At 43.1% G+C, this 27,142-nt stretch overlaps 1 protein-coding gene across 1 annotated transcript; it reads right to left on the bottom strand.

The window, feature by feature from the left end:
- Nucleotides 1–504: 504 nt before the first annotated feature.
- Nucleotides 505–12,107, bottom strand: FAM83A (family with sequence similarity 83 member A). Its single transcript, XM_030549468.1, has 4 exons — nucleotides 11,631–12,107; nucleotides 9,231–9,398; nucleotides 6,200–6,324; nucleotides 505–1,051 (listed from the first exon to the last, which is right to left on the bottom strand). The coding sequence occupies exons 1-4, from the start codon at nucleotides 12,105–12,107 to the stop codon at nucleotides 505–507; spliced, it is 1,317 nt and encodes a 438-aa protein (XP_030405328.1).
- Nucleotides 12,108–27,142: the final 15,035 nt, after the last annotated feature.

Raw genomic sequence — 27,142 nt, 5'->3', positions numbered from 1 at the left:
GTAACTGACATTTTAAACAATGCTACTACTTCTACTCCTAAACAGTATCATCTTATATGCAAGGGTTCAGTGCTAGCATACTTAGGTTTTATTAATTTGAGAAACATTTTGTTGTGTATTTGGTTGTCAGGGTAATAGAATCTTGTGTTGCTATGGCAACTGAGTCAGATTATTAGGGGATAGCCCAGCCTGTTTGGCTGGCTGTTGGTTAGCTCTGTATGTAGCAATATATGGCTGCTCCAAGGTTTACAGCTCTCTGTGTCTCCTGTGATTTCTTCCTAACGCTGTTGCCCCCAAGGATATAACACATTTGGTGGTGGTTGTCCTTTGTGACTGAAACATACAATCATCCCTAAGGCTTGAAAGAAAATAAAGAGAAAACACAGTCTTGCAAGTCTCCCCATTTTATATTATACATTATTTCTATGCTGAGTGTTCATCATTGAACAGGCTATTGCTAAAATGAATCTTCAATACATTTGTTTGTAATACAAAACAAGGTGATTACATAATCTTGTCAGCTTTGTGAAGGCATCTCCACAATGGGTTTAATCTGGACCTGTTTACATCATCTTGTCTAAGTTGCATAGGTTTGTAGATGTTAACATTATTATAAAGGAGTGTGGGGGCATCAGCAACATGCTGCCATTGATAGTAGTGGGTCTGGATGGTCTTCCATGGTTGGGTTGACATGAATGAGGTGTAGCCATGGAAGGAGTTACCTCTATGAAGTGGTGACTGTGATGTTGGGTTGCTGCTGTACATGTGAGTACTGGGGGGCTGTTTGGTTTGATATGTGCTATTGGCTGACAAGCTACTGAATGGATCTGAAGGAGTATTGGCACTTCCCTGGCTACTGCTGCTAGTGAGGCTGCCTTGGGTGGTAGTTGTGTTTAGCAAGAAGGGCACTGTGTGTGTGGGAGATCTCAGTCCCATCACTGGCTTGGACAAAGCATAGAGGTGTCGAAACTCTTCATCAAAGAGCTCTACAACTTGGCCAGTGAACTTGGAAAGGAAGTTCCGGTGAACCTGGCCACACAGCCATGTGAAGCTGGAAGAAAAGAGGACACAGAGTCAGTGTTTAACCTTGTCCATGAGAAATTGGAGAATAATGCAAAGATGATGCCAACACCTTTTGTATTATATTGTTCAAACCTATTGTCCACATGTAGTAACAAGATTGGTTTTCCAGATGAGATGCAAGTAACTTAAGGTCAGTCTTCTGTTTCTGATATAAACAGTGGTATCACAACTGTCTCTGAAGCCTTGAAAAATCTTGTCAAGCTGACTATCCCCTCTAAAGGGAATGGTGTGAACCAAGTCCGTTATATAAAAGTTAATTCCAACAAGCCCAGTGATAGTTTGGGTATTTGTGTAGGTAGCAATGAGTCAAATCTACCACTTGAATCTTATTCAAAATCCCTCACCTATTCACACAACTCTTTCACCGAGTGAGGGGACAGGGGTCTTTTTACTATAATATCCCATCTTATTAAAGTGCCTTCCAGCAAAAAACAAAACAAACAAGAATTCTGAAATGTGTGCGGTCGAAACCCTGCAGCTGAGATGTGTACCTTGTTGTATTAACTAGTATCCCAAATATGGTGTTAAACAGCAAGTATGTTTGAATATTTCAAAATCTGTACCTTTACATTGGGCTTTTGTGTTGTATTACTCTGGTTGTGCATCACACAGACACACACAAAAAGAGAGAACTGCCCACATTCAAAGTTGCATCACTTTAGCCAAAGGAGCAATCTTGAATCAATTTAGTTAAACTAATGCAAAAGGCTATGTAGATACTGAGCCAAATTTTGCTAGTTTTGAGTAATCCTACTGAAGTATCAGTCTATTCTGCAAGCAATGCTGTAGTTTTGAGTATCTAGTAAGCAGAAGGAGGCAGATCCAACTCATACTAAGTAAATGAGACTCTCCATTGACTAATGAGAAATGGATCAGGCACTAAATTAATAAGACAAGCGGGAGCTGGCTGATTTTAAAGGATGAGCCACATACCTTATATGTAATAGTTCTGAGAATAATAAACCTATATTAACCTGTTTGCTCCAGTTGTATCTATAGCTGCATCTTCTTTCAGGAACTATCCAACTCTTCCATCAGAAACTTTTATCTTTTATCTCCATGTTGGATCATTAGCATCAGTGGGAGCTCAGTTTTACTCCAGCTATTCTCCCACTGATGTTTTTACCATTAATTCATAGGCTTTAAAGTCAGCAGGGACCATTCTGATCATCTAGTCTGACCTTTAATGGGAGCAGAGTTGTGAGTATTTCTGAAAAGCCCATCCCAGTTAAGTCTCTTTGTACTGAAGAGGATATAACACTGCATGTTATAAGAAGGGTGGTTATAAATACTACTAGCTTCAGTACACCTTGTGCTCAGTTGTATATGACAAACACTATCTTCAATGCTTTGTCTTTTTGCATTTTGAAGACACTACTGGAGAAATTATTTCTTCAGATTCCATAAAAAATGTAGTAGCAATTGATCTGATGAGTAAAATCAGCTGACAACCTTATGACAGGTTTCATATTTGTTTTCTCTTTTTTTAACTTTGATGGGCTTGGATTTCAAATCATGTGATTTGGGTAATAAGCAAGGTGGTATTTGTGATGTTGGCAGACAAGGTGAGCGTGGTGGCTGCTGCCCGGGGGTCAGAGCTGAAGATAGCACTGCCCACCACCAGCATGATTGGAGAGATTTGCTGCTGCTGGCAGGCAGCACGCTGCTTTCAAAGCAGTCCCCTGGGCAGCAGCCCCCGCTCTCCGGCTGGACACTACAGATTGTTCTTATGTCTAGGTCAACCTGGGACAGCTTGAATAACAGGATAGTAAGGAGTTTACTTAAAGGATTGTGCCTCAGAAATATATAAAAGTAAACTCCCCTGAGTACTGAGCATATTTTACCCGGTGTCCCGTTTTCAGTTGAGGGGAATATGGTCACCCTAGAAGAGGGATTCACACAAATAAATACTTGACCTAACATTGCTAAAGACTGATTTGATTACATACTAGAGAGAATTAGAAAAAGTAGGGTTTATAATACATAAAATGCTCCAACAACTCAAAGCCAGAGATATAGGTGATAAAACTGTATGGAAGCTACCCCCTAAACCAGATTCAAACCCGTCTAATCCACGACAAAAAGCTCAGCTGACATGATTTTGCATTAGTTTTAAGGCCTAAACAAAAGAGACTCTTAAGGAACATCTGTTGCAAAAGGGTCTCTATTATCATCACTCATCAAAAGGGCTTGTTTGCATTGCTCTTCCCCAGGAGTATAAACTGCAGGCTAAGACTGAGGGTTAACTGGGGGTGTAGTAAGGGAGTGAGGGGAAAACAACTTAAGAGTGAATAAAGTAAAAGCTAGCAAGCCTATAAAAACAACACATGGTGTGTGAGCCTATGGTAAGCTGTATGAATACTCAAACCACGGGAGGGCTTGATGGAGTTAAACTGTGTATAAAAGATTTGGTATTCACCGCACCCTAGAGTGACCAGACAGAAAGTGTGAAAAATCGGGACTGGGAGTGGGGGGTAATAGGCGCCTACATAAGACAAAGCCCCAAATATCAGGACTGTCCTTATAAAATCAGGATATCTCGTCACCCTACCACACCCTCTGCTGGCCTGAGTATAAGGTTATGCAGTTTGACAAGGCTCTTCTGGTTAGAGCAGCTTGCAACAGCAATGATAAATTCAAGGCATGACTCTGAATATGAACGGTGGATGGGTGTGTTAGCCATTTTACAGCAAAGAGAAAATCTTTGCTAGAGAAAACATCTGCTTTCCCCATTGCCTCACATTTGCTTTCCTTACACACACATTCAATACAACATGGATCTGTTATGTTTTTTCCATATACTAATAGCATTTAAGTATCTTCAGTCAGAAAATTAAAAGAAAACAAAAAGTAGAAAGAACAATAATAAACTGTCCTTTAAAAAGCACCCAATGTATGTGTGTCTCATGGTCTGCACAAAACTAACACGAAATAGCTGTCTGTCTTTATGGCCAGCAGAGCTCTTGTCTACACACGCAGGTTGCATCAGTTTATCCGTATCTCCCCCTCCCGCATGCACAGTGTGGACACATTTATACTGGTATAAAAGTTCTCATACTGGTCAGACCCCCCGCAAAGAGCATGACATTTTAAAAAATTATACAGTTTGGATCTTTTTCTTTGCCTTCTGGTTTCTTGAGCCTGTAAGATTCACATGAGTCAAATTTTCAAGATTTCTCTGTAACCATGAGGATTAGAAATGTAGTTTTTTAAACATGAACACTCAGATTCTCATGCAGTTTCCTAATCTTAGCAGCTGGGGCTTTAATTAAAACTCCAAATGTTGTGAGACATAATAAAATTGCAAGAATTAGCAACACTGCATGTTGGAAGGAAAGTTAATTAAAGTGGGCTGTACCACTTTAGTTTGGTTAAAAACAATAAAGCCACACCTTTGACTAGAATAGTTATACCGGTATGACACCATTGCAGGCCAGATGTTACAGGCATAATTAACAGAAAATAAAGGCTAGACGTACCACATCTGCTAAGGCAGATGGCAGGACTCTAGCGGTTCTACTTTCCTTTCAGCTAGCTAACTTGTCATATGGAACGTGAAACTCCAAACAGATTAAGAGACCCAGGAGGTGATGGAAATGTACAACAACATGTCTCTTGGTAATGATTTGCTCATGACATGAAAAATGTGGTAAACACAAAGATTATGAGCAGCTTTCTAGTTCTGCTCTGTGGCTGTTCCACAATCTCTTTTGCACCGGCCATGAACAGTTAAGTTAGATCCCAGTTTATACTAGGATAGGCCATCAGCTCTTTTTCTAAAGCAGCATTTCTTTGAAAACGATAGTTTTGATGAAAACTTTTTGGTTCCAGCAAAATTTTTCAGTTATCTGAAAACTTCCAGCTACAAAATTTTCAATTTTTTAAAAATGTTTTATTTATTTGTGAGGGGGAAATAGCAATTTTAATTTTTTTTTAAATATATCTGTTTCTTTTTGGTTTGCCATTGTGTAAATTCTGATTGGGTACAGGTTGTCACATGCTGTCACTTGATGTTTTCCTGACTCCTTGATTGGCTGGATATGCACATAAATACTTGAGATATTCACTTTAGCTGTGTCTCATACAAGCATATCTGTGGTTTAGAAAGTTTTCAGAAACCACAAAGGATATTTCCTTGCAATATTCAAAACAGAAACAATTATATTTTCAAAATGTTTCATGAAAAAAGGAAAAATGTTGACCAGTTCGAATCAGCTCCAATTTTCTCTGATAGAGACTGAACCAATTAATATTTAGATCAGCTATACCAAGGAACTTCAAACTTCGCAGCCTATTGCCCTTTGTATGCCCTATGCCTTGAAACCACAAAAGTGGTGTTATATGTATCAGTGTTATTTATTAGTTGTATTAGAGTAGTGCCTAGATGTCCCAAATGAGATCAGAGTCCACTGTGCTAGGCATTACACCCTGAATAATTTACAATCAAGACAGACAAAGGGTGTCGGAAAATAAGGGTTATCATCACATTTTTTACTGATGTGTAACCAAGCTACAGAGAGATTAAGGGTGAAAGCTTAGCACCACAGAAGTCAACGGCAAACCTCACACAGGAAGTCTAGGGGGCAGCACTAAGAATTGGACCTAGATTTCCTAAGTCAGTTCAACACCCTAACCACATCACCATCCTTCCTCTCAGCAGTAAAGCTTTAGTATGAACTTGCCACAGGTCCAGACTGCACCAGTAACTACCACGTATAAACATGAATGACTTGCAGCATGCTAGCCATGACCACTGGAGACAGGGATTTTTTTTCTGAGAATGATGATAGCCAAACTTTGCTATGCAGGATAAATAGTCCCTGTAGTACAATTTGACCATTGCATGGTTATAACATGGTTCTCAGAAGGAAAAAAAAACCCACCGAAAACACTTTAAGGGGAACCACTCTTGATCCTCAGTGTGGTTAGGGCCTATGAATCACAACCTCAGAGTAAACCTTTACTTTCTGAAATACTTTTATCTGTAACCCAGCCTTCACGTGTACAGCACCTAACGCAATGGGGCTCTGATCCCTGAGTAGGACCCCTAAGTGCAACTTCAATTCAAATAATAATAGAATTATCCTCAGGTAGAAAATGTGATGACTGATCTCACCTGTATGATCCAGAGAGAACATATCTCCAATCAGAGATGATGAATTTTTCCTGGATTTGCCCTGAGAATTTCCTGCCTGACTTGGCACAGTAAACCTCTCCAGTAACACTTCGGACTGAAATATTCTAGAGCAGACAACAACAACAACAAAAACAAAAAAACAACTAGTAAACACATATTAAAATTCATCATCCTATTGCAAAATTTAGTTGGTAATCTTGCTTTTCTCCCCTAGCCTGTATCGCTTTATTTCCCCCTCCCTCTGCTAGGATTTCTTATTTAATTCCCCAACTGTATATTTCAACACCATAAAGTGGTGTTGCAGAAAGTTTAGCTCAAATCTTTGTCAGACTTTGTCATGTGGTGCAATGCCATTGATTTCAATGGGGGAGCAAACTGGGCTATACATTTGGCCTTTGTATGGAAACCTATACAAAATGGAGCTATACAGTAGAGTATGGTAAATTTTTGGACACATCTGGGCCCCCCAGATCTATGACGGTGACACACCACCTACTGAAATGAATGGCAGGGGTACGTCCACAGCTGTGACAAGAATTAGACCCCTAGAGTCAGTGTAGTGTAAATCAGGATAACTCCACTAATTCCCAGGGAACTATGTCTATTTGCACCAGATGAGGATCCGGTTCTTAGTGTTTTACGTTGTCTCTAGTATAAAACATCTCGGATTAAACTCCACTCCTCTTATTCATGAGGCCCTGAGCCTACAAAGACTTACACAGAGGCTTCACTTCACACACTGTGAGTAGTAGTATTATTTATTGTATCATAGGGCTAGCGTCACAAAGAAACATAGGCATGGTGATTCTGCGCATTGCTACACTTCACCTAGGCACCTAGAAAATCACTGGGAGTCACAAAGCCTGGGTTAGGCGCCTTGGTTCTCTATACAATGAATGGGGAGAGAAAGGTGCCCTAGAATGGGGTTCCCAAATTTCATCATATTAAGTGGTTCCTCATCCCACCTAAGCTAGCCAATGAGAGGGTCCAAGAGGAGGGGTGTGTGGTATGCCCCTCCCTTGTCTCAGAGAAAGGGGCCTAAGTCAGGGCTGCAGGAAGGTTTCTCCCTCTGTCGGGGATTCTCAGCGGCATTCCTTCTCTTGCAGTAAAGTGCTCGCGCCATTTTGGCAAGAAGCTGAGAGTAGAGGGGGAGGTGCTCCCTCACAACTTTTAGCCCAATGGTTAGGATACTCACCTGGGCTTTGGGAGAGACACCCCCCAGTCCAAGTCTCCCCTCAGCTGACTGCCCTAACCACTGGCCTCTGGGATATTCTGATATAGCCCTCCTCCTATCTCACAGCTGTTGATGATGTTCCACTGTGGATTAACTAATGAAAGAGTCATTGGGTCAGAGACAGACATCAAGCAAGCAAACCCGAGAATGACTCCATAGCCTGGTGGTCAAAGCACACACTGGAGAGCCAGGATCCAGTCCCTCTGCTCCAATAACTTTTTAAAATTATTTCTTCACAGTGGAATGTTCCTACTCTTCCTCCCACCTGCTTTGTAGGAGCTCGCCTATGCAGGCCCAATCTGCTATGTGCAGGGCTGGCACTTCCACTAGGCGACCCTAGGCGGTTGCCTACGGCAGCAGGATTTGCGAGGAGGGATTTTGCTGCCCTTGGCAGAAATTCGGAGGCAGGTGATCCTTCTGCCCCGGGTCTTATGTGGAAATTCGGCGGCGGGTCCTTCACTCGCTCTGGGACCCACCGCCGAAGTGTCCTGTAGACATGGAGCGGAAGGATCCCCTGCCGCCGAATGCTCAGAGGAGGAGCGCTGCCGCCTAGGGTGGCAAAAACCCTGGCGCCGCTATATGAGCTCTCAGCGTGCTTGCTGGATCGGGCCCCCGCAGGTGAATTAGGTGGCAGAAAGCCTGTCTTCTGAATATTCACACAACACTTTCGGGCTTAGGCATCTGGACACCTGCCATGGGACTGCAGTGCACATGGTGCTTTGGAAGCTTTTACCTTCTTACTTACTTGGAAGCTTTCAGGTGCCTTGGAAGCTTTTACTGTGAGGCTTTAGGCGCTGAGCAAGCAGTGGCGGCTCCAGGCACCAGGGCAGCAAGCACACGCTTGGGGTGGCAAGCCACAGGGGGCGCCCTGATGGTCCCTACGAGGGCGGCAGTCAGGCAGCCTTTGGAGGCTTGTCTGCTGGAGATCCACCGGTCCCGCGGATTTGGCAACAATTCGGCAGCGGGTACACTGAAGCTGTGGGACTGGCGGACCTCCCGCAGGCAAGCTGCCGAATCCATGGGACCGGGGACCTCCTGCAGGCGCGCTGCCGAAGGCAGCCCGCCTGCCATGCTTGCGGCGGCAAAAAAGCTAGAGCCACCTCTGTGACCAAGTTTACTGTTTGGTGACAGCAGAGCAGGGGCTTTATGAATCCCAGAGAGACCCAGTTCTGGGATTTAGGGGTCTAAAATGGCAGTGAGTCACCTCAGTCCTTTTGTGAATCTAACCCATAATGCCTGAGGGTCCCTAGTCATAGACTAGGATGGCACTGTGCTTGGTGCTAGTTCCACTGATTTCCGCAGCACTACTTGCCAGGTATAAAGTTAAGCACATGCGCTGAAGTCTTTGTAGGATCAGGGCCCTAACAGATCAGTCGTGTTCGTTGGATGAATAAAGGGGAGCACACTTTGGCTCATAAGTTTTTAAACCTTGTGTTTCATGAAGGCACATTTTCAATAAACAAACCAGCTCCTTAGTTCTTATGCTTCCCCGGCTTGGAGATTTAACAAAAGTTCAAACATCATCATGAAAATTTTTAATTAGCCTCAATTTACTTAGAAACTTGGGGGCCGTTTATAGAAGAAAGTTTACTTCTTTATTCAGTTTCCTTTCACGTAGTTGAAGACAAATTAGGCTAGCAACCAGATACTTGTTATATCGCAATTTAAATTAATACCCATGATACTGAATTACAACAGAAGAGTATGACTGAAAACAAGTTAGAAATTAGGACCGAAAGCTCTAAGGTTTTAAGAATTTTGTGTAGTCAGCGATACCTTGAAGTGATCCTCTGCAATCTGCACCTTGTCGCACATCTCACTGAAGAGCTTTATGTTGCTTTGATCAAGCAACAGATAGACAAAAACACCTCGTTTGTTAGCCGCCTCCAGCACATCACAGAATATCTCAGTATCAGTGAAAATATCCATCATAATGGCCAGAACCTAGGGAGAAAAGGCACTGGTGTAAGCAGAGCAAAGATACATGATTTTGGGATGCCAGTCAAATATAATGCTTATTTTACAAATAAAAGCTTAAATGGTGTGGGAGAGAGGGGGATATTTTATATAGATCCCTTTCCTTGTATATAGACAAGCACTCAGTTCAAAGGGATACCTTGATATTACTTTATTGCTCATATAAAACCAGTCTAAAAGTATCATTTTTTCTTTATACGTCCTTTCCCTAAGAAATCTTAGAGTGGCCTAAGAATTTGTAGCCTGGAGTTCAGTACTGGGGAAAATAATTAAATGGTAATCAGAAAACAATAAGAAAATAGCTAAAACAGGATTATTTCATACAAGATACACACTGGGTTTAGCAAGTAGGTGAATTTCTCCCACAAATCAAATGTATACAGTATGAATTCATAGAAAGAAGCTTCTTCCATGCTACCCCTCAAGCCTGGAGCAAATCCTCAATTCTACAACTGTCCGCATGTGGGTGGACTCAGGTTAGGACCAAGATTTAGATTTCATTTTAAGAATGAGTTTCATAAAGCCTAATATTAATAGAATTTTTTTCAATTATTTTGTAAAGTAATTTTATTTGGGATTAAACATCCCCCCTCCCCTGCACTGATTACACCCAAACAACCAAGCTAGTGAATGAGAGTCTCAAAGTAAAACTGACTAGAAACAAAAGGAAAATAATCTTTTGGCTGCTCTAATGTACACAAGTGTGCTAAACTGGCCCTACAACAGCTAGGATTCAAGATGGAGGTATAAAGCCACCTTTGCCCACTTTATTCCTTGAGCTGAACATTCTATACTGCGTCTCCTGGAGTCATCAACAAAAAATTAAATTTGTCTGACTACAGCATAAAAGCTCTTGCAACTTTCATTGTAAGCCTTTTAAATAGTCTCCTCCAAAGTCTCACTCACAACTCCATTCTATTCACACAACGCAGCAACATTCTGGAGGAATAGGTGCCTCTTGTTCTAAGGACAACCTGTTTAGATAAGCCAAAGTAGCTGCAGGCTGATAGAAGTATCATATGTCTCATCCCTTTAGAAAGAGTAACTCACAGCACTAGTTGTGGATTGTCTGTAAACTCAGAAATTACACAGCTGACTATGGGTACTAGTGACCAAGTAAAAACACTTGGGGTTAAAGTAAAGTTCTACTCTGAAAAGTGTCTGTAAAAATGGCATTGGAGGTTCCAGGTTTATTGTCTTGCAAACATCTCCAGATAAAACATGTTTGGTTTACAAATACAGTGATGTATTTTCTAGCTGCCAACCCTTCAAACCCAATGTGGAGTCTGAGCTTCAAAACTAATTCTTTCCTTCTACTGCACCATCAACAGTAACAGAGGTTCCACAGACCAGATTAGACCCTCACTGACACTGTTCTATCTATTGTCTTCAAATTATGGGCTCAGTGACACCTGTCCAAACTTATGGGTTGCACAGATGTACTTGGTTAGAACTTAGTAAACAAATCTGTTTGAGGTGCACAAAAAGGAAGAAAACCCAACTCCCACTTCCTTATCTTCATTGGCTCTGAAAGTCTAAGGGGAGTCAAAAAGAGCAGTGAACATTTATTTTAGTCACTGGAAATAAGAAGGTATTGCTCTGAATACACACAGGGAGCGATCTGTTGAATCAGTGCCATTCTTACAGTCACTTTTCAGAGCAAAACTGCATGTTAAGGTTTTCACAGTGACTATGCAGAGATCTGGTTCAGATAGGTGGTGCGCTGCTGTTCCAAATACAAAATAACTGTGCAACTAGGATACATTTACTTTATCTGGGTATCTTTATTTTAAACATGAAGAACAAGAGAGTTCAGGTGTGCCAGTAAATTAACGTACTAGCTTCTAATCACAGGAGGACTGGGTTTGAATTTAGCTCAGCCTGGGACATAACCGAAATTGTTAGGTGCTTGCTTGGTCTTACTTTGGTTTCCCTTAATGTCAAACCCAAACGGCACAGTTGTTCCCTTAAGGCCTTCACATAACAAAACCAGCGGTGTTTTTTCACAACACGCTGTGAGAGGTACTGTCTGCAAAGGAGACAGGGCAAGCATAGAAAGACATATCACCCCTTCTTAGATGGAGGTGCACTGGCAAGGAACATGCCAGGGTCTGTTCTAACCAAGCACCCATTCAACAGTATTTATAAAGAGGGAGAAAAACAAACCCAAAGGAAACATTCTCTAAAGTTTATCTTTACCTGACTGGTCTTGCTGATGCAGCGGCGTATAATGTCTCTGATGTTGCTGTTCTTCTCTGTTTGGAAATACACAGTGGCACTGGATTTCTCCTTTAGATAGGGCTTCTCTGCTGTGCTCCATGTGTGAAGCAGGGCTGGTTCACTGCCTTCAGATATAGGGAAGTATGTTCCTGACTGGAGAGAGCCAGCACCATTCTGACTTGGTCCAGTCTCCCTCTCTGTGGGAGATTCGTTAGCATAGTAAGGCTCTCTGGCATTTTTCTTGATATACTGAGCTTCCACAGATGACAGAAAATCCACCTCTCCTTCTTCATTTAAGGCTCGGAGATAAGATTCAGTCCCACCATCCAACAGGGCATCAGTAGCTAGTCTTACACTTTCATGGTGGCTGAAATCTGCTTTTGTTGGCCTGACTGACTGATTCTTGATCTCCTCTAGCCGTTTCCTTATCTTGCCCACATGTCTTGATCGGCTCATTATTCTTTGTATCAGCAGTTGACTGATGCGTATAGTGAGCGCTGTGCATATAGACTGTACAGACGAGGCCAATACAGCTCACCTTGTATGTAAACAGAGAACAAATGAGCTTCCCACTTGCGCACTCCACTCTGTTGTAAATTCCCTTTTGTTGAAGGAATCATTTGTTAATAAAAATAAATAAATGTTACTACCAAAGGCAAATTGGCACCACAAGCTCTCGCTGATTTTGTTGGTACAAGTGTATCCAAAAACTGAAGAGGTCGGTTTGCAGATGTCGTGCTTAAGCAGGGATTCTGCCTCAGATGGAGCACAGGTTTAAAGCTGATTAATTTGACAGACACACACCTTGCCCTGAGGGCACATGAAGAGTTCAACCTCACATTACCCAGTTCTGTCTGGTTTAATCATACCTCCTTGCAGGACTGTACTCTCTGCAGGGTGCGCATGGGGAAGCATTGAGGCAAAAGGAGGTACATTTCCAAGCATTGTTGCACAACCTCCAAAACAGCTTGAGGCTTCTGAGGGTTCCTATAGCATTTATAGCAGCCAAACCAACTCAGATGTTAACTCGAATGAAGATAGCAGCCGGTCCATAACTTCAAAACAGTTTAAAGGGGCACTGGCCACTGGCTGCACCTAGTGCCACCATGACTGTTTGTTAAAAAAAAAAAAGAAGACAAGAAAACAAGTTTTAAAATGGACTAAACATGACAATTGTGCCCCATGCATAATATCTGACCATTACTTTAGGGATTTCAGTAATTTATTTCTTTAAAACTACTCACCACTGAGTGAAAATAAAACGAGCTTATTACTGGGAGGGAATATTGACAGATGGCTCATGCAGGGATCAAAGTCTCACAGTGTTGCAGATTCTCATAATTTGATCACATCTTGTAATCTTTTTTTCTTAAACCCCCAGCTCCTGGAGCCAAGTGATTGCACAAGAATCACAGCTTTAATTTAAAAAATAAAAACCACCTGGTTGTGCAGAAAATCTTAAAAGCCTGGTGCAAGTACACCTGAAAGGCTGAGAAACCAGAAGGAAAATATAAAGAGCCCCACATGTATTGCTTTTTAAAAATTTCACGATTTTGGGCCCTGACTCTTGATTTTTGAATGTGTGGGATTGCGAATATTGGAGTCACAACACCTGTGTTTGACTCTGGTGCTGCCACTCACCTGCTGTGAAGTGGTAGGAGTTAGCCATCTAAATACCTTTGTGAATATCACTCTTTAGTTCACTGTGCCTCAGATGACTCATCAGCTCACCGAGGAGATAATTGACAAGACATCACTTCAGCGGTGCTGGAACACTTTTAATAGTGGGGGTGTTGAAAACCACCCCCTTTACCCTGTCTCTCTGCCTCCCTCGCCAAAGCTGGGGCCAGGACCAGGGTCACGTCTCTGGAAGTGGGGGATCCGGCTAGGGGTAAGGAGCCCGTAGCTGGAAGTGGGGAATTCCCTACTGTGGGTGCACTGAGCAGGCACAGTAACATCTGCTGTTGCAGCTGCCCTCATTCTGCCCTTACTTGCAGTCAGACTTTGCTGCCTGCTCTTTGGAGAGATTAAAAAGGGGCAAAGGGGGCAAATTGCAGCAAGGAGGGGGTCAGTCTGAGCAGGGGGCAGAAATTTACTGGCTGGAGGGAATTAAGCTACTGTAGGTAGCAGCAAAAGAGGGGCTGGAGGTCACCTCCGCCTCTTCCCCTGAGCATGCCTATGCTCACCAGTGCCGAATAGAGGGGAATAATCACTTTCCTCAATCTGCTGGCAGTGCTCTTACTAATGCAGCCCAATTTGCCGTTAGCCTTCTTGGCAACAAGACACAATGTTGAGGACATATAAGAAGGTTAAACTTACTAAATGTTCTTAATAAACCCATATGTCATAAGCAGAGTACACAGTGTAATATAGTTACAACAGCCACAATCAGAATGTAAAGCCCACTTTTAAAAACAGAACAAAGAAAAAACAAACAAAAAGAAGTAAGGGAATGGGTTAGGAAAAAGGATACAAGAGGAAAGCTGAAGAAATATGCCCAGCCAGTGCAAAGGAGCAGTAGAGTTATTGCTGCACTGTGCTTTGCCACATGTATGCACTGCACTTGTTTCAAAATCAAGGCCTGATTGTACAGCAGTAATAACAGTAGCGTAGCTAAGGGGAGAGCAGGGGAGCGGCTGCTTCACCACTGAGCACAAATGGCACCTTTTCAATTTCTTGGCGCCTTTTTACTAATCTGGGGGAACTATTAAAAAAAACAAAAAAGCAAACCAAAAAAAAAAATTACACCCCTCACCTGGCGGTGCTCCGGTCTTTGGTTTCAATGGAACTGATGCATCTTTCTGACTGACTGTGCTGTGGGCTTTCTACCTGTCTCCAGCACTCCATACCCTCCACAACCAACGCCACCTGGGAACCAAGATTCAAGCTTCACGGACTGGTGAGATATCTCTCTCTCTCTCTCTCTGTATAGCCTCCTGACCCTACCTTTGTGATCGGTTATGGTTTGCTAGCCCTAACTTTTGTAATCAAATGTAAGTTAGATTTAATATTGTAACTGCTTTGTTTGTTTGGTTCCCTTTTGTATGGTTGCTACCTGGAAATAAAGAGCTTTCATGGTTAAGCTGGATGTTTCTCTTTCTCTCCCCCTCCCTCCTCATGGGAGTTTTTGGCTTCCCTATTTGCTCTATAGCAATACTTTTTGTAGATAAGCTAAAAGATGCCTGCCTCTCCCAAATAAAACTGTGGGATTTTGCTCATCAAGTGGGTTACTAGCAGAATGGTTGTGGCATGAAAGTGGGTTCTGTGCTGAAACTGCCGAATCTGGGGGCATATGAGGGTTGCAACTTGAAAGGTGCTGTTTAGCCAAGACTGCTGAGTCTAGGGACTGATAAGGGGTCAGCTTTGTGTGTGTGTGTGTGTGTGTGTGTGTTCATCTGATTCAGAGGGTGGAAAGAACCCAGCGCTGGAGAACCCGGATGCAGGAGGGAACTGACAGAAGGGAAAAGTAGAGCTCTAAGAACACAAGTGATACAAGCGGTACATTAATAGAATTATCAAAACTCCCTCGCCTCCCCCAGACAAGTAACTCCAATAAATGAGCATGCCCCAAGTAATGGGCAAATCTGGTAACAGTACCCAAAGACTAAGGGTCTTCCTGGCTAAGTGCATGAATCATTAAGAATCTTTACAAAAATCGTATAGTCATTTCTTAAAATGTTTGCATGCCTGTAATCATGGTGATTTCTTTATTGTTTTGTCTTTATAGTCCCTATTTCTCTATTGTTCATTTATCTGTGGGCTCTGGTTCTTTGATATTTTTTTTGTCAGCTATATACTTAATTTTGCTGAGTGTAAACCAATTAAGGTGATGGGATATAATTGGTTCGATAATCAAGTTACAATATGTTAGGATTGGTTAGTTAAATTTCAGTAAAATGATCGGTTAAAGGCATAGCTGAGAATGAGGTGATACTGAAATGTGTATGTTATAGGGGTTTCTTTATTTTGGATTCTTCAGAATTGCAGAAAACTATTTTTCTGCCATAAAGTTGTACCAAGCAAAAAATTACCAGTACTACATATGTCATTATGGCAGGTAAGTAGAGTGTTTCCATGTGTATTTCTTTGTTTTCTGGACCCATTATCTTCAAGCACCTCTGCTTCTGTGTGTTGTGTTGTTTTTTTTACATTTTTCTGTATATTTCCTGTCCTGTGTTACTATGAATATACTTGGTTACAATCTTATAGGTGATTTCATTATCTCAAATAACATTTGATCTGCATTGATCAAATACAGCCATATTATGTAAGCCACACATACTTCAGAATTAAGAACATAGCTGCAACTTAGGTCTGTCTTGTGACTGGCCTATGAATGATGCATTGTTGATTTTGGGTTTAACCTTCTTATATGTCCTCAACGTACATCTCATATCTTCTAACTGAACTTTGAGTCTTATATGGATTGATACTGCCTGTTTCCACTTAAGTAACTGTTTTCTGTTGTGAACCATTCACAGGGAAATCTTTTGAGGAAAAAATTGCAAATGTTTTGGCATATCTAAGGAGTAACACATATCCTGAAGGAATGAATAAAGTAGGCATACTGAACCCGCATCCATTTGCTGTCAACTTTTCTTTGGAAGGCAAGGAATCCTTTTATTTATTTATTTATTTTCATATAATACTGACACATTAGACTGGAAACTTCAGCCTGTAAAATGATGATCCTGATGTCCCAGCACTGGGATTATTTGGAGTGTTAACCTTGCCTTCAATGGGAACGGGATTGGGATCACTAGTTTTATTCAAATTTTCCAGAAAATCTCCTTTGCTATCTATGCAGGTGGCACAACAAATATATTAGGCGGTTACATGAGAAATGAGTATAAATTCTAAATGTTACCAAAAAACCCTATGACTTTGCTTCATTTCTCAAGTATGCTATCCAGTGTGCTCCAAGCACCGACAACAATCACTATACATTAACTGAGCAATGATTTCTAATGTTAAAAAGATCAGCTAGTTCTAACCGTACACTGAAATTCCCCTCCTTGTACTCAAGCCATTTTGAACCATACTGAATAGAGATTTCTTTGATATGCATATGCCTTATAATTAATGAATGGCTTTGCAAATAACCGGTCATAGCTTAAGTGTAACACTTGATTTCATCATCATGTCTCCCTCAGTGGCGGATTAGCCACTGTGACTACTTGGCTCAGGCTGAGGGGCCACGGCCAGCGGGGGGGGCCCCAGCTTCCACCCGGAGGGTGAAGCAAGAAAAGCCCTCCCACGTTGCCCCCACCACAGCCCTGGCAGAAGCCGAGGGATGGGCAGGGGATGCCCCTATGCCCAACCCCCTCTCCAGCAGAACTGCCAGGTGGAGCAGGAGAAGCCCTAGCACCTTGCTCCTGGTCCCCTAAAGAAGCGCAGCACCCGAACCCCTGTCGCAGCCCTGGGACTGGAGAAGCTCTCACTCCCTGTTACAACCCCGGGGCCATGACACAGGGACAGAGCTTCTCCGGTCCTGGGGCTGTGTGTGTGGGGGGGGGGTGAGTAGGAAATGAGCAAAGGAGCTGTCAGATGGAACGGCAGGGAGCTTAGGTGGAATGTGGCTGGGATCCTGGGGAAGAGGCTGAAAGGGTTAGGGCCATGGGCGGTGCAGCAGGCAGACAGGGTGGGTAGGGGCCCAACAGTTGCTCTGGCCCAGGTCCCTGAGAAACCTTAGTCATTCTCTGTGTTCCATCTTCTATGATCAACAGAGGGGACATTGTTCCATTCTGCCAAAGGAAAAAGGGTTGTCGTTGCGCATACCATGAAAGAAGCCCTTCAACTCTTTGAAATGTATCATGACAGTCCATGTGGTGGACATCAAGGATTATTCAAAACAAGAACTGTGCTGACATTAAAATACTGTTGGCCAGGGATGACACAAGACATCGCCGATTGGGTATATAAAGTAATGAAACTAAATCCTGAAGAATGGTATTTACAATTGAAATACAAGGTCAAAATTTATAAAAGAAATATAAAAATATATTTGGTGTGCAAATGTCAACTTTGTTCCTGTGCAATACTATTTCCATAATGAAATGTTAATGTCATCATATTGTTCCATCCAAACTAGGTTGTGCGATGTCTGCATTGCCAGAAAGAGGGAAAGGAATTTAAATCTGGACAGCACCTTGAAAAGCATAAAAGTGAATTTTGGAATCAGACACATTGTTTTTACTCAGTGGCGTAGCCAGGTGGAGGCAACCGGGGGAGTGCTCAAAAAAAACAAAAAAAAAGGCACCACCTACTGCGGTGCTTTGACTCACCTGGCGGTGTTCCAGGTCTTCGGCGGCAGGCCCTTCACTCGCTCCAGGTGTCTTTGGTGGCGGGACCTTCCGTGTCACTGAAGTGCTGCCAAAGACCGGAGCACTGCTGGGTGAGGGGTGTGACTTTTTTTTTTTGGTTTGCTTTTTTGTTTTTTTATAATGGTTCCCCCAGATTAGTAAAAAGGCGCCAAGAAATTGAAAAGGTGCCACTTATGCTCAGTGGGGGAGCAGCTGCTTCCCCGCTCTCCCCCTAGTTACGCTACGCTACTGTTATTGTTGCTGTACAATGAGGCCTTGATTTTGAAACAAGTGCAGTGTGTACACGTGGCAAAGCACAGTGCAGCAATAATCTCTACTACTCCTTTGCACTGGCTGGGAATATTTCTTCAGCTTTCCTCTTGTATCCTTTTTCCTAACCCATTCCCTTACTACTTTTTGTTTTTTTTTCTTTCTTCTGTTTTTAAAAGTGGGCTTTACATTCTGATTGTGTGGCTGTTGTAACCATATTACACTGTGTACTCTGCTTATGACATATGGGTTTATTAAGAACATTTAGTAAGAAAAATGTGAAATATGACTGTAACTGGTACCCTTGCATGTAGGTCACTCAGATCTGGGAATTGGTGGGAATGGATTTAATAGGACCATTATCAGCAACAAAGAATGGATACTGGTATATACTGACAGCCATAGATTATCTTTCAAGATGGGTGGAAGCCTTTGCCACCTCATATGCTGACTTTTTTGGAAGTGGAAACAACACGTACAAAATGGTGGTTCGACGTGGATGCCCACAGCGGATACTGACAGATCTTGGTCCTGAATTCAATAATAAGGTAATGACTTTTTGTTTTTGTTTTTTTTCTTTCTTTTCCCCCTGGGTTATTTTTACTATGTATTCAACCCCACTATCAGGTCATAGATAGCTGACAGTGAACATAGGTTTCATCATCCTTGTGTGTTTGTGGGGTTTTTTTGTTTGCTTTTTTTTTATTAAAAGCACATTGTTTTTGACAACTGTTTGAGAACTATCACCATACTTTTTTTGATAAACTGTTGTTGGTCACTGTCAGGGTTGCTATAACATTTTTTTGGGGTGTTTGCATATCTATCAAAAAAACCCATAACAACTTGTTTCCAATAGTAATGTTAAAAGATGGGCTATTCCTGTTGCTAATTACACATAAAAGTAATGGCAAATAGGCAAAGGAACATTCCTTAAGACAAGTCTGTATGTAAGTTCATTGTGCAACTTATTTTCTTTCAGTTTAACCTGTATATTTGCAAAAGACTGGGAACAGAATGGAGCTTCACCAGCTCGTACCACCCACAAACTAATGGCGTGGCTGAAAATGCTAATAAATCCATCAAAAGGTAAGTGAATGGGTGGGAATATTACAGTACTAGTAGAAAGCAGAGTGTACTGTGCAACTCACTACAAAGTCTTCACAATCTGTGTCACATAATCAAAAATACTTTCATTGTATTACGCCTTTTTGATTATGTATAATTTGTTTCAGTCAAGACTGTACGTGTGTTTTTTTTTCCCCCCACAAACGAATCAATCTAGATACAATCAACTTAGGCTTGAATAGGGACTGGGAATGGCTGAGCCATTACGAACATTGAATCTATCTCCCGTTATAAGTATTCTCACACTTCTTATCAAACTGTCTGTACTGGGCTATCTTGATTATCTCTTCAAAAGTTTTTTTTTCTCTTACTTAATTGGCCTCTCAGAGTTGGTAAGACAATTCTGACCTTTTCATGCTCTCTGTGTGTGTATATATATATATATATATATATATATATATATATATATATATATATCCTCAATATATGTTCCATTCTGTGCATCCGAAGAAGTGGGCTGTAGCCCACGAAAGCTTATGCTCAAATAAATTTGTTAGTCTCTAAGGTACCACAAGTACTCCTGTTCTTTTTGCGGATACAAACTAACACGGCTGCTACTCTGAAACCTGTCAATCATCATTTGTTACAGAACATGGCGGAAGATGGTTGATGACACTGGGAGTAATTAGGATGAATTCCTTGAGCCTATTTTGTTTTCTTTGCAAACTAAAGTACATGCAACAACAAAAATTTCATCCTTTCGACAAATGTTTTGCAATGAGCCGGTGTTTCCAGAAGAAGTCTCAGAGAGTTACACAGTAAGTGTGTTAGCACCAGCTGCTTTCATGTACATACTGCATTCTGTATATCTTCATTTTACAAACACCCCTTCTCCATTTGTTTACAAAGCTCCCAGATACGAATAAATTCAGGGAAGATTTCTGCAAAGAGTACAGCATAAATATGAAATCTAGACATGGTGCTGACATTGCACTGGCTCTTTGTAACATTTCTAAAGCACAAGAAAAACAACAGACATGCTAAAAAAAAGACTTCTAAATATGGGGAAGTAACATTTGATGTTGGGGACTGTTATGCTACTGAATGCGAGAAAAAGAACAAGAAAAGGAGGACCGCTGCAATCTATCCATTGGGGACTATACAAAATTAAGACTGTTGAGGGTAAGAGAGTTAAATTGCAAACTATCTCAGGGAAACTGTTAGGAGCCATGTATGGTATTGCACACTTTAAACCATTTAAAGAGCCTCCAACATTATGTGCTGAAAGCAGATCGGAGGAAAACATCAGAATTGAAATTGCTATTGGTGACACTGGACAAAAAACACCCTCAGAAGAGACTGGGAAAATGGATGGCACTGAATCTCATAACAGCACAGTGGAAAAACATGAGGTCACAGCAATGGAAGGGCAAGATGTTTCAAGCAATGATACAAGTGGTGATGATGATGACAATGTTAATAACATGCTTATGGAGGATGGAGAATATGACCAATGGTTTCTGAAAGGTAATTGGTTACCACACCTTTCTTAAACAGGTTTTTAACATAGTTCCATTTATGAAGCATGTTAAAGGTTTTTGTATACAAAGCGGCAGCATTCACAGTAGTAAAACAGAGAAAAAGAAAACTGTATTACCATGCATGTAATATGTGTTCCTTTTTTTTCTAATCAGATTTGTAATGACTGGCAAACACACAGAGACTGGAGGACAAAGTGAGAAAAATCAAATTGTATGGCTCTTCATTTCATTGCCTGAAACCAAAAAGCTGGATAAATGATGAGGTAAATTTTAAGTACCACTAAACATGTATGGTGACAGGATTGATTGATCAAATATTGTTCCCTTTCTTTCATCATGTGTTGTAGGTTATTGATGCATATTTGAGTTGCGTGGTCGAGAAAGCAGGTGGAAAGGTAGGCCACTTACTGTGATGGTACATGAAAGTATATAAATTGTATCAATAAGTAAACAATCACATGAATATGTGGTACAACATATTTAAGTCCAAATACCCTTGAAATATCAATATAAACCTGAAATTGCAACATTTCTGTACATGTTTGGCAGCAGTAAATACACTGAAATGTATTTGGAGGTACATATCTGACATACAATCCTTGACGTGTTGAGGGCCACATTAGTTTTGTTATACAGTTCAGTGGGTCCATGAATTAAACATAAGTATGTGAACAGCTTAGTCAGTTTTTACATTAAGTAAGACAGAGCACATTGATTACAAATCTTTTTGTTTTTACATGGCTCTCTTACATATCTTCTTTATAACACTAAGGATCCCTTGCATGTCTGTCTATATTAACTTCATTATGTTCGTTATGTGCCAGAATGATTAATGCGTTAACCTGGTTGACTGTCAACAGGTACAAGCCATCTCAGCAGTAGTTTCCACTGTCATTCTCTCAGGCAGAGCAACACAAATGAAAGTGAAGGCTTTCATACACAGCATGAGCAAAGCACATTTTCATTCAGTCAGTTAAACAGTGTGTGAAACAGCAACTACAAAGCTATGTTTGATGTGGAATGAGTACTGTGATAGTAATCCATGTAATGAAATTGGGAAATACAGTATAATCTACATTTTCATGGTTTGCTTCACTGGAAACTCTACTTGCAGTTCTAATTTTTTTTTCAATGAATACAGAGTGGAATTCTTCAATATGATATATTATTGCTTCCTTACCACGCACCAGGTCATTGGGTTCTTGCGGTAAGATGTTTTCTATTGTACTTTGGGATTATGGGCACTAAATGTGGTACTATGTAAGAGATTTGTAACACAGCTGGGTAGCAGTGATATAATTTCCTATATTGTGGGTTTTCAGTGAGTTTAGTGCATGCAAAGAAAAGTGGAATGTGAATGTAACTCTTGACATTCCAAGAAAAATAAAATGCTACTGTGAAATTCTGTTGTTAATGTAACTTGAGAATACAGTCGGCAATGATTTGATCAATTAATTCACAATATGCTTTTCTCTTGTGTATTAGTGAGACATTACAAATGTTAATGGAATGGTTTTTTGGGAAATCATTATAAAATTGTTGAAATCATCACATTACCAATATAATTTGTACATATATTTACACTTACAGATAGCATTGATGAAAACAAAAGAATTGTTAATTATTGACCCCTTGTGTGATGAGATGAGATATATGAAAGAACATGCCTGAGGAATTGGAGGTGATTTTTTAGATACATTTCCTGAAAATATTTTCACAGTAAGAGTTCATGTACGCTGTAAAAGTAACAATAGTGAGACTAATGTCTTCCTGTTAGCTACAAAGAAAAATTGAAACAGCCTGTACTTGAACTTGTAACCCTTCTGCCCATCAGAGTTGGCAGCAAGAAGGGCCGGGTTCAGTATCTAGGGGTTCAGTTTCAATAACACAAAACAAAACCAGCTCGAGCCCCCACCCAATGACTTGAGACAATTACATACCATCCCCCAGGTGCCTCTAGGAGGCAATACTTCCCCTCTTGCAAGCACAGAGTCTGAGGCCATGTCTACATCTAAAACTTTACAGCGCTGGTTGTTATAGCTGTATTAGTACAGCTGTATAGGGCCAGCGCTGCAGAGTGTCCACACTTACTGCTAGCAGCGCTGCAAGTGCTGTTAGATGTGGCCACACTGCAGCGCTGTTGGGAGTGATGCATTGTGGGCGGCTATCCCACAGGGCACCTCGTCCCAAAGCGGCGCTGGGGCTTGTGGGAAGGGGAAGGAAGTGTGATTGTCCTTCTGCTTCCTGTTCCTGTTCCAACGGCCAGGGTTGCTTTGGTACACATGCGGAGCACTGTGGCAGCATTGTGACTCTAAAGCGGTTTTTCTGAATTATCTTTCAAGAATGGATCCTCAGGTACTGAATACCTTACTAATGACTATTGCCAGCACATCTCGCCTTACTGTTGATCTAATCCTTAGGCTGCTAAATGTGCATGTGACTGACATTGAGGAGTGGGACAATGGTACTGAATCGCATCAATATGCAGACAGTACAATGCTAGTGGCAATAACAGACGTGCTCTGCTCCGTGGACCGGCGCGTTTGGGCTCGGGAAACCAGCACTGAGTGGTGGGATCACATCGTCCTCCAGTCATGGGATGACGAGCAGTGGCTGCAGAACTTTCGTATGAGGAAAGCCACTTTCATGGGACTTTGTGATGATCTCGCCCCCAACCTGCGGCGCATGAACACGAGATTTAGAGATGCCCTTTCTGTGGAGAAGCGGGTGGCTATTGCAATCTGGAAGCTGGCAACTCCAGACTGTTTCCGATCGGTGGCGAACCAGTTCGGAGTGGGAAAGTCCACCGTTGGAATGGTGCTGATGCAAGTTTGCAGGGCCATTAATCGAACACTGACAAGAAGAACCGTGACTCTTGGGAAGGTGCAGGACATTTTAGATGGCTTTGCAGAAATGGGCTTCCCTAACTGTGGAGGGGCAGTAGATGGGACGCATATTCCTATTATCTCTCCACCCCACCTGGCATCGGAGTATATTAATCGCAAGGGGTACTTCTCTGTGGTTCTGCAAGCGCTTGTGGATCACCGTGGGCATTTCACTGACATTTACTCTGGATGGCCTGGAAAGGTGCACGATGCACGCATATTTAGGAACAGTGCCCTGTTCAGGAGGCTTAGGGCCGGGACCTTTTTCCCAGATCACAAGATAACAGTAGGGGAAGTGGAAATGCCCATCGTGATTCTGGGAGACCCCGCTTACCCATTAATGCCATGGCTCATGAAACCATATACAGGGAAGCTTGACAGGAGCAAGGAACGGTTCAACTATAGGTTGAGCCGCTGTAGAATGACTGTGGAGCGTGCTTTTGGCCGTTTGAAAGCCCGCTGGCGCAGTCTGTTCGGGAAGCTAGATTTGATGGAAAGCAGCATTACCGCTGTTATATCCGCGTGCTGCACCCTCCATAATATTTGTGAAGGGAAGGGTGAAAGGTTCAGTGAGGAATGGACCTCCGAGGTTAGACGTTTGGAGAATGAGTTTGCTCAGCCAGAGAGCAGGGCTAATAGGGAGGCCCAGGAAAGGGCTTCAAGGATTAGGGATGCTATAAGGGAGCAATTTGATGCTGAGAGCCAGCAGTAATGTTTGGTGCATGTGTTGTGCTTTGCTTTACCTTGCTGTGTATAATTAACCATTTCTATCACCAATAAAACATAGGGAAAGAAATACAAACCAAATCCTTTTATTTGTCATACAGTGAAAAACAGGAAAGGGGGTATGGGTAGTTCACAGTACATTCAGATGTTTTACTATTTCCTATTTTACTCAGTTGTAACCGTCTGATGCAACACCCCATTACTTTGCTGCAGAATGATGGGGGTGGAGTGCACTGGGTAAGAATTAAACATATCTTGGTTACTAGGTGATCTTATAGGTGTTGGGGGCAGCTGATGATAATAAGGAACTGGGTGCTGCATAAAGCTATTTTGAGGATACACAGGGGGACAAGGAACAGTTCTTTGGGAAGGCTGTGGGCTATCACGGTAGATATTTGTCTGCATGGCTACAAGAGACTCAAAAGACTTGGTTTGGCGAGACAGGAGTCTCATCATCTGCCTGGCTATTCTTTTGGCAGACAATTCCTGTCTCCTGCTTTCAGTCAGCCTCCATTCCTGTACACTTTTTCTCCACTCCTCAGTCTTCCTACTTTCCCTGTTGTAGTGGTTCAGAACGGTCTTGATCAGCTCCTCTTTTGATTTCCTAGGATTGCGCCTCAAATTCTGCAATCTACGTGAGGCCGGTGACACAGCTGCATTACTCGAGTTGCCTAGAAAAAATAGAGATAGAGACATGTAAAACACAGGGGCATCATTGTTTATTATCAACTTTTGAAGGACACTGGAAACTGTAGGTAGCATCCCTCTCACATACCTCACATAACACTGTAGAGTTCAAGAAAGTTAAAACATGTCTAGCAGTGGGGTGAGTACTTTTGCTTAAAATTCTCCCATGTTAGTGGGATGCCTTGGTTCCTGCTTGGAAGGGGGGCCGGGTGAAGAAAAAACACCTCGCAGGACAGGGTTCCCGCTTGGAAGTGGGGGTGGGGGACTGACAGAGCACACTGCAGGGCAGGTTTCACACTTGGAAGGGGGGGTGGGGGACGGGCAGAGCACACAGCAGGGCAGGTTTCACGCTTGGAAGCGGGGATCGGCGAGGAAGAAGCACCCCGCAGGACACGGTTCCCGCTTGGAAGGGGGGGTGGGGGACGGACAGAGCACACAGCAGGGCAGGTTTCACGCTTGGAAGCGGGGATTGGCGAGGAAGAAGCACCCCGCAGGACACGGTTCCCGCTTGGAAGGGGGGGTGGGGGACGGACAGAGCACACAGCAGGGCAGGTTTCGCGCTTGGAAGGGGGGGTGGGGGACGGACAGAGCACACCGCAGGGCAGGTTTCACGCTTGGAAGGGGGAGTGGGGGACGGACAGAGCACACTGCAGGGCAGGTTTCACGCTTGGAAGGGGGGGTGGGGGACGGACAGAGCACACCGCAGGGCAGGTTTCACGCTTGGAAGGGGGGTGGGGGACAGGCAGAGAACAGCAGGGCAGGTTTCACGCTTGGAAGCGGGGATCGGCGAGGAAGAAGCACCCCGCAGGACACGGTTCCCGCTTGGAAGGGGGGGTGGGGGACGGACAGAGCACACAGCAGGGCAGGTTTCACGCTTGGAAGCGGGGATCGGCGAGGAAGAAGCACCCCGCAGGACACGGTTCCCGTTTGAATGGGGGGCTGGGGGACGGACAGAGCACACCGCAGGGCAGGTTTCACGCTTGGAAGGGGGGATCGGCGAGGAAGAAGCACCCCGCAGGACACGGTTCCCGCTTGGAAGGGGGGGTGGGGGATGGACAGAACACACCGCAGGGCAGGTTTCACGCTTGGAAGGGGGGATCGGCGAGGAAGAAGCACCCCGCCTGGATGCCTATGTGCTGGGAAGGGCGGGGGGGGGGTGGATTGGGGCAGAGGAAACAGACCGCCTTGCGCTGGGGAGCCGTACTTCTAGCTACCTGCCCTCAATTATCCCTAAACTATCCACAGGCTTTCATAATGCCAGACATATCACTGCTGCGTGTTACCAAGGAAGAGCGGGAGGGTATTCTACAGGAATGCGGATACCGCCCTGGCCCCTATGCAGCTCGCCTGTGTGCGGCCATGGTCCCCCCACCCCTCGCTGCACAGTGGATCGGACGAGTTAGCCTGACCGGGACAGGGACCACGGTGGCTCTACCTATAAACTTGTTAAAGCACATTGCCCAAGATCTAGCTGCAACTTTTCAAGAGATTACTCAGGCAGATTACACAGATGTCATTGATCAAATCAATGGGCTATTCCACGTTTAGGCATGCATGCAGTCAGCCATAACGAGAATCCTGCTATCACAAAGCATTGTAATCTACTTACCACGAGCACGATCCTCAGCTTCCTCATCAACGTCCGCTTCCAGCTGCTGGGACTGGCTAGTCTCCTCAGGGCTAGAGAAGAGCTCCTGGCTGCCTGTGTCCTGAGACTCCGGGGTGTCCCCCTCAACGCCAGTAGCATCACTGTATTCATCCTCTACACCATCCCCCACTTCTCCCTGCTCTGAACGCTCCATCGTGCTCCTAGGATTCACGGTGGGGTCACACCCAAGAATGGCATCCAGCTCCTTGTAAAACCTGCAGGTTGTGGGGGCTGCTCCTGAGCGTCGGTTTCCCTCACGGGCTTTGCAGTATGCACTCCTCAACTCCTTAATTTTTACTCTGCATTGCAAGGCGTCCCGTTCGTGGCCCCTTCTCATCATGGACTGCGATATCTGACCATAGGTATC

Source organism: Gopherus evgoodei, chromosome 2 (assembly GCF_007399415.2).
Source record: "Gopherus evgoodei ecotype Sinaloan lineage chromosome 2, rGopEvg1_v1.p, whole genome shotgun sequence".
NCBI lineage: Eukaryota > Metazoa > Chordata > Testudines > Testudinidae > Gopherus > Gopherus evgoodei.
The sequence above is the reverse complement of the archived record's forward strand: the minus strand, read 5'-3'. Positions and strand labels throughout refer to the sequence as shown.

What these genes read in the sequence shown, in the direction of transcription:
- FAM83A (XM_030549468.1), bottom strand. Translation starts at nt 12,107, where the DNA reads ATGAGCCGATCAAGACATGTGGGCAAGATAAGGAAACGGCTAGAGGAG. An exon ending in GCATCAGCAAGACCAGTCAG is followed by an intron (nt 9,399 to 11,630) that starts GTAAAGATAAAC and finishes TTTTCTCCCTAG; the next exon opens with GTTCTGGCCATTATGATGGA. An exon ending in TTGCAGAGGATCACTTCAAG is followed by an intron (nt 6,325 to 9,230) that starts GTATCGCTGACT and finishes TGTCTGCTCTAG; the next exon opens with AATATTTCAGTCCGAAGTGT.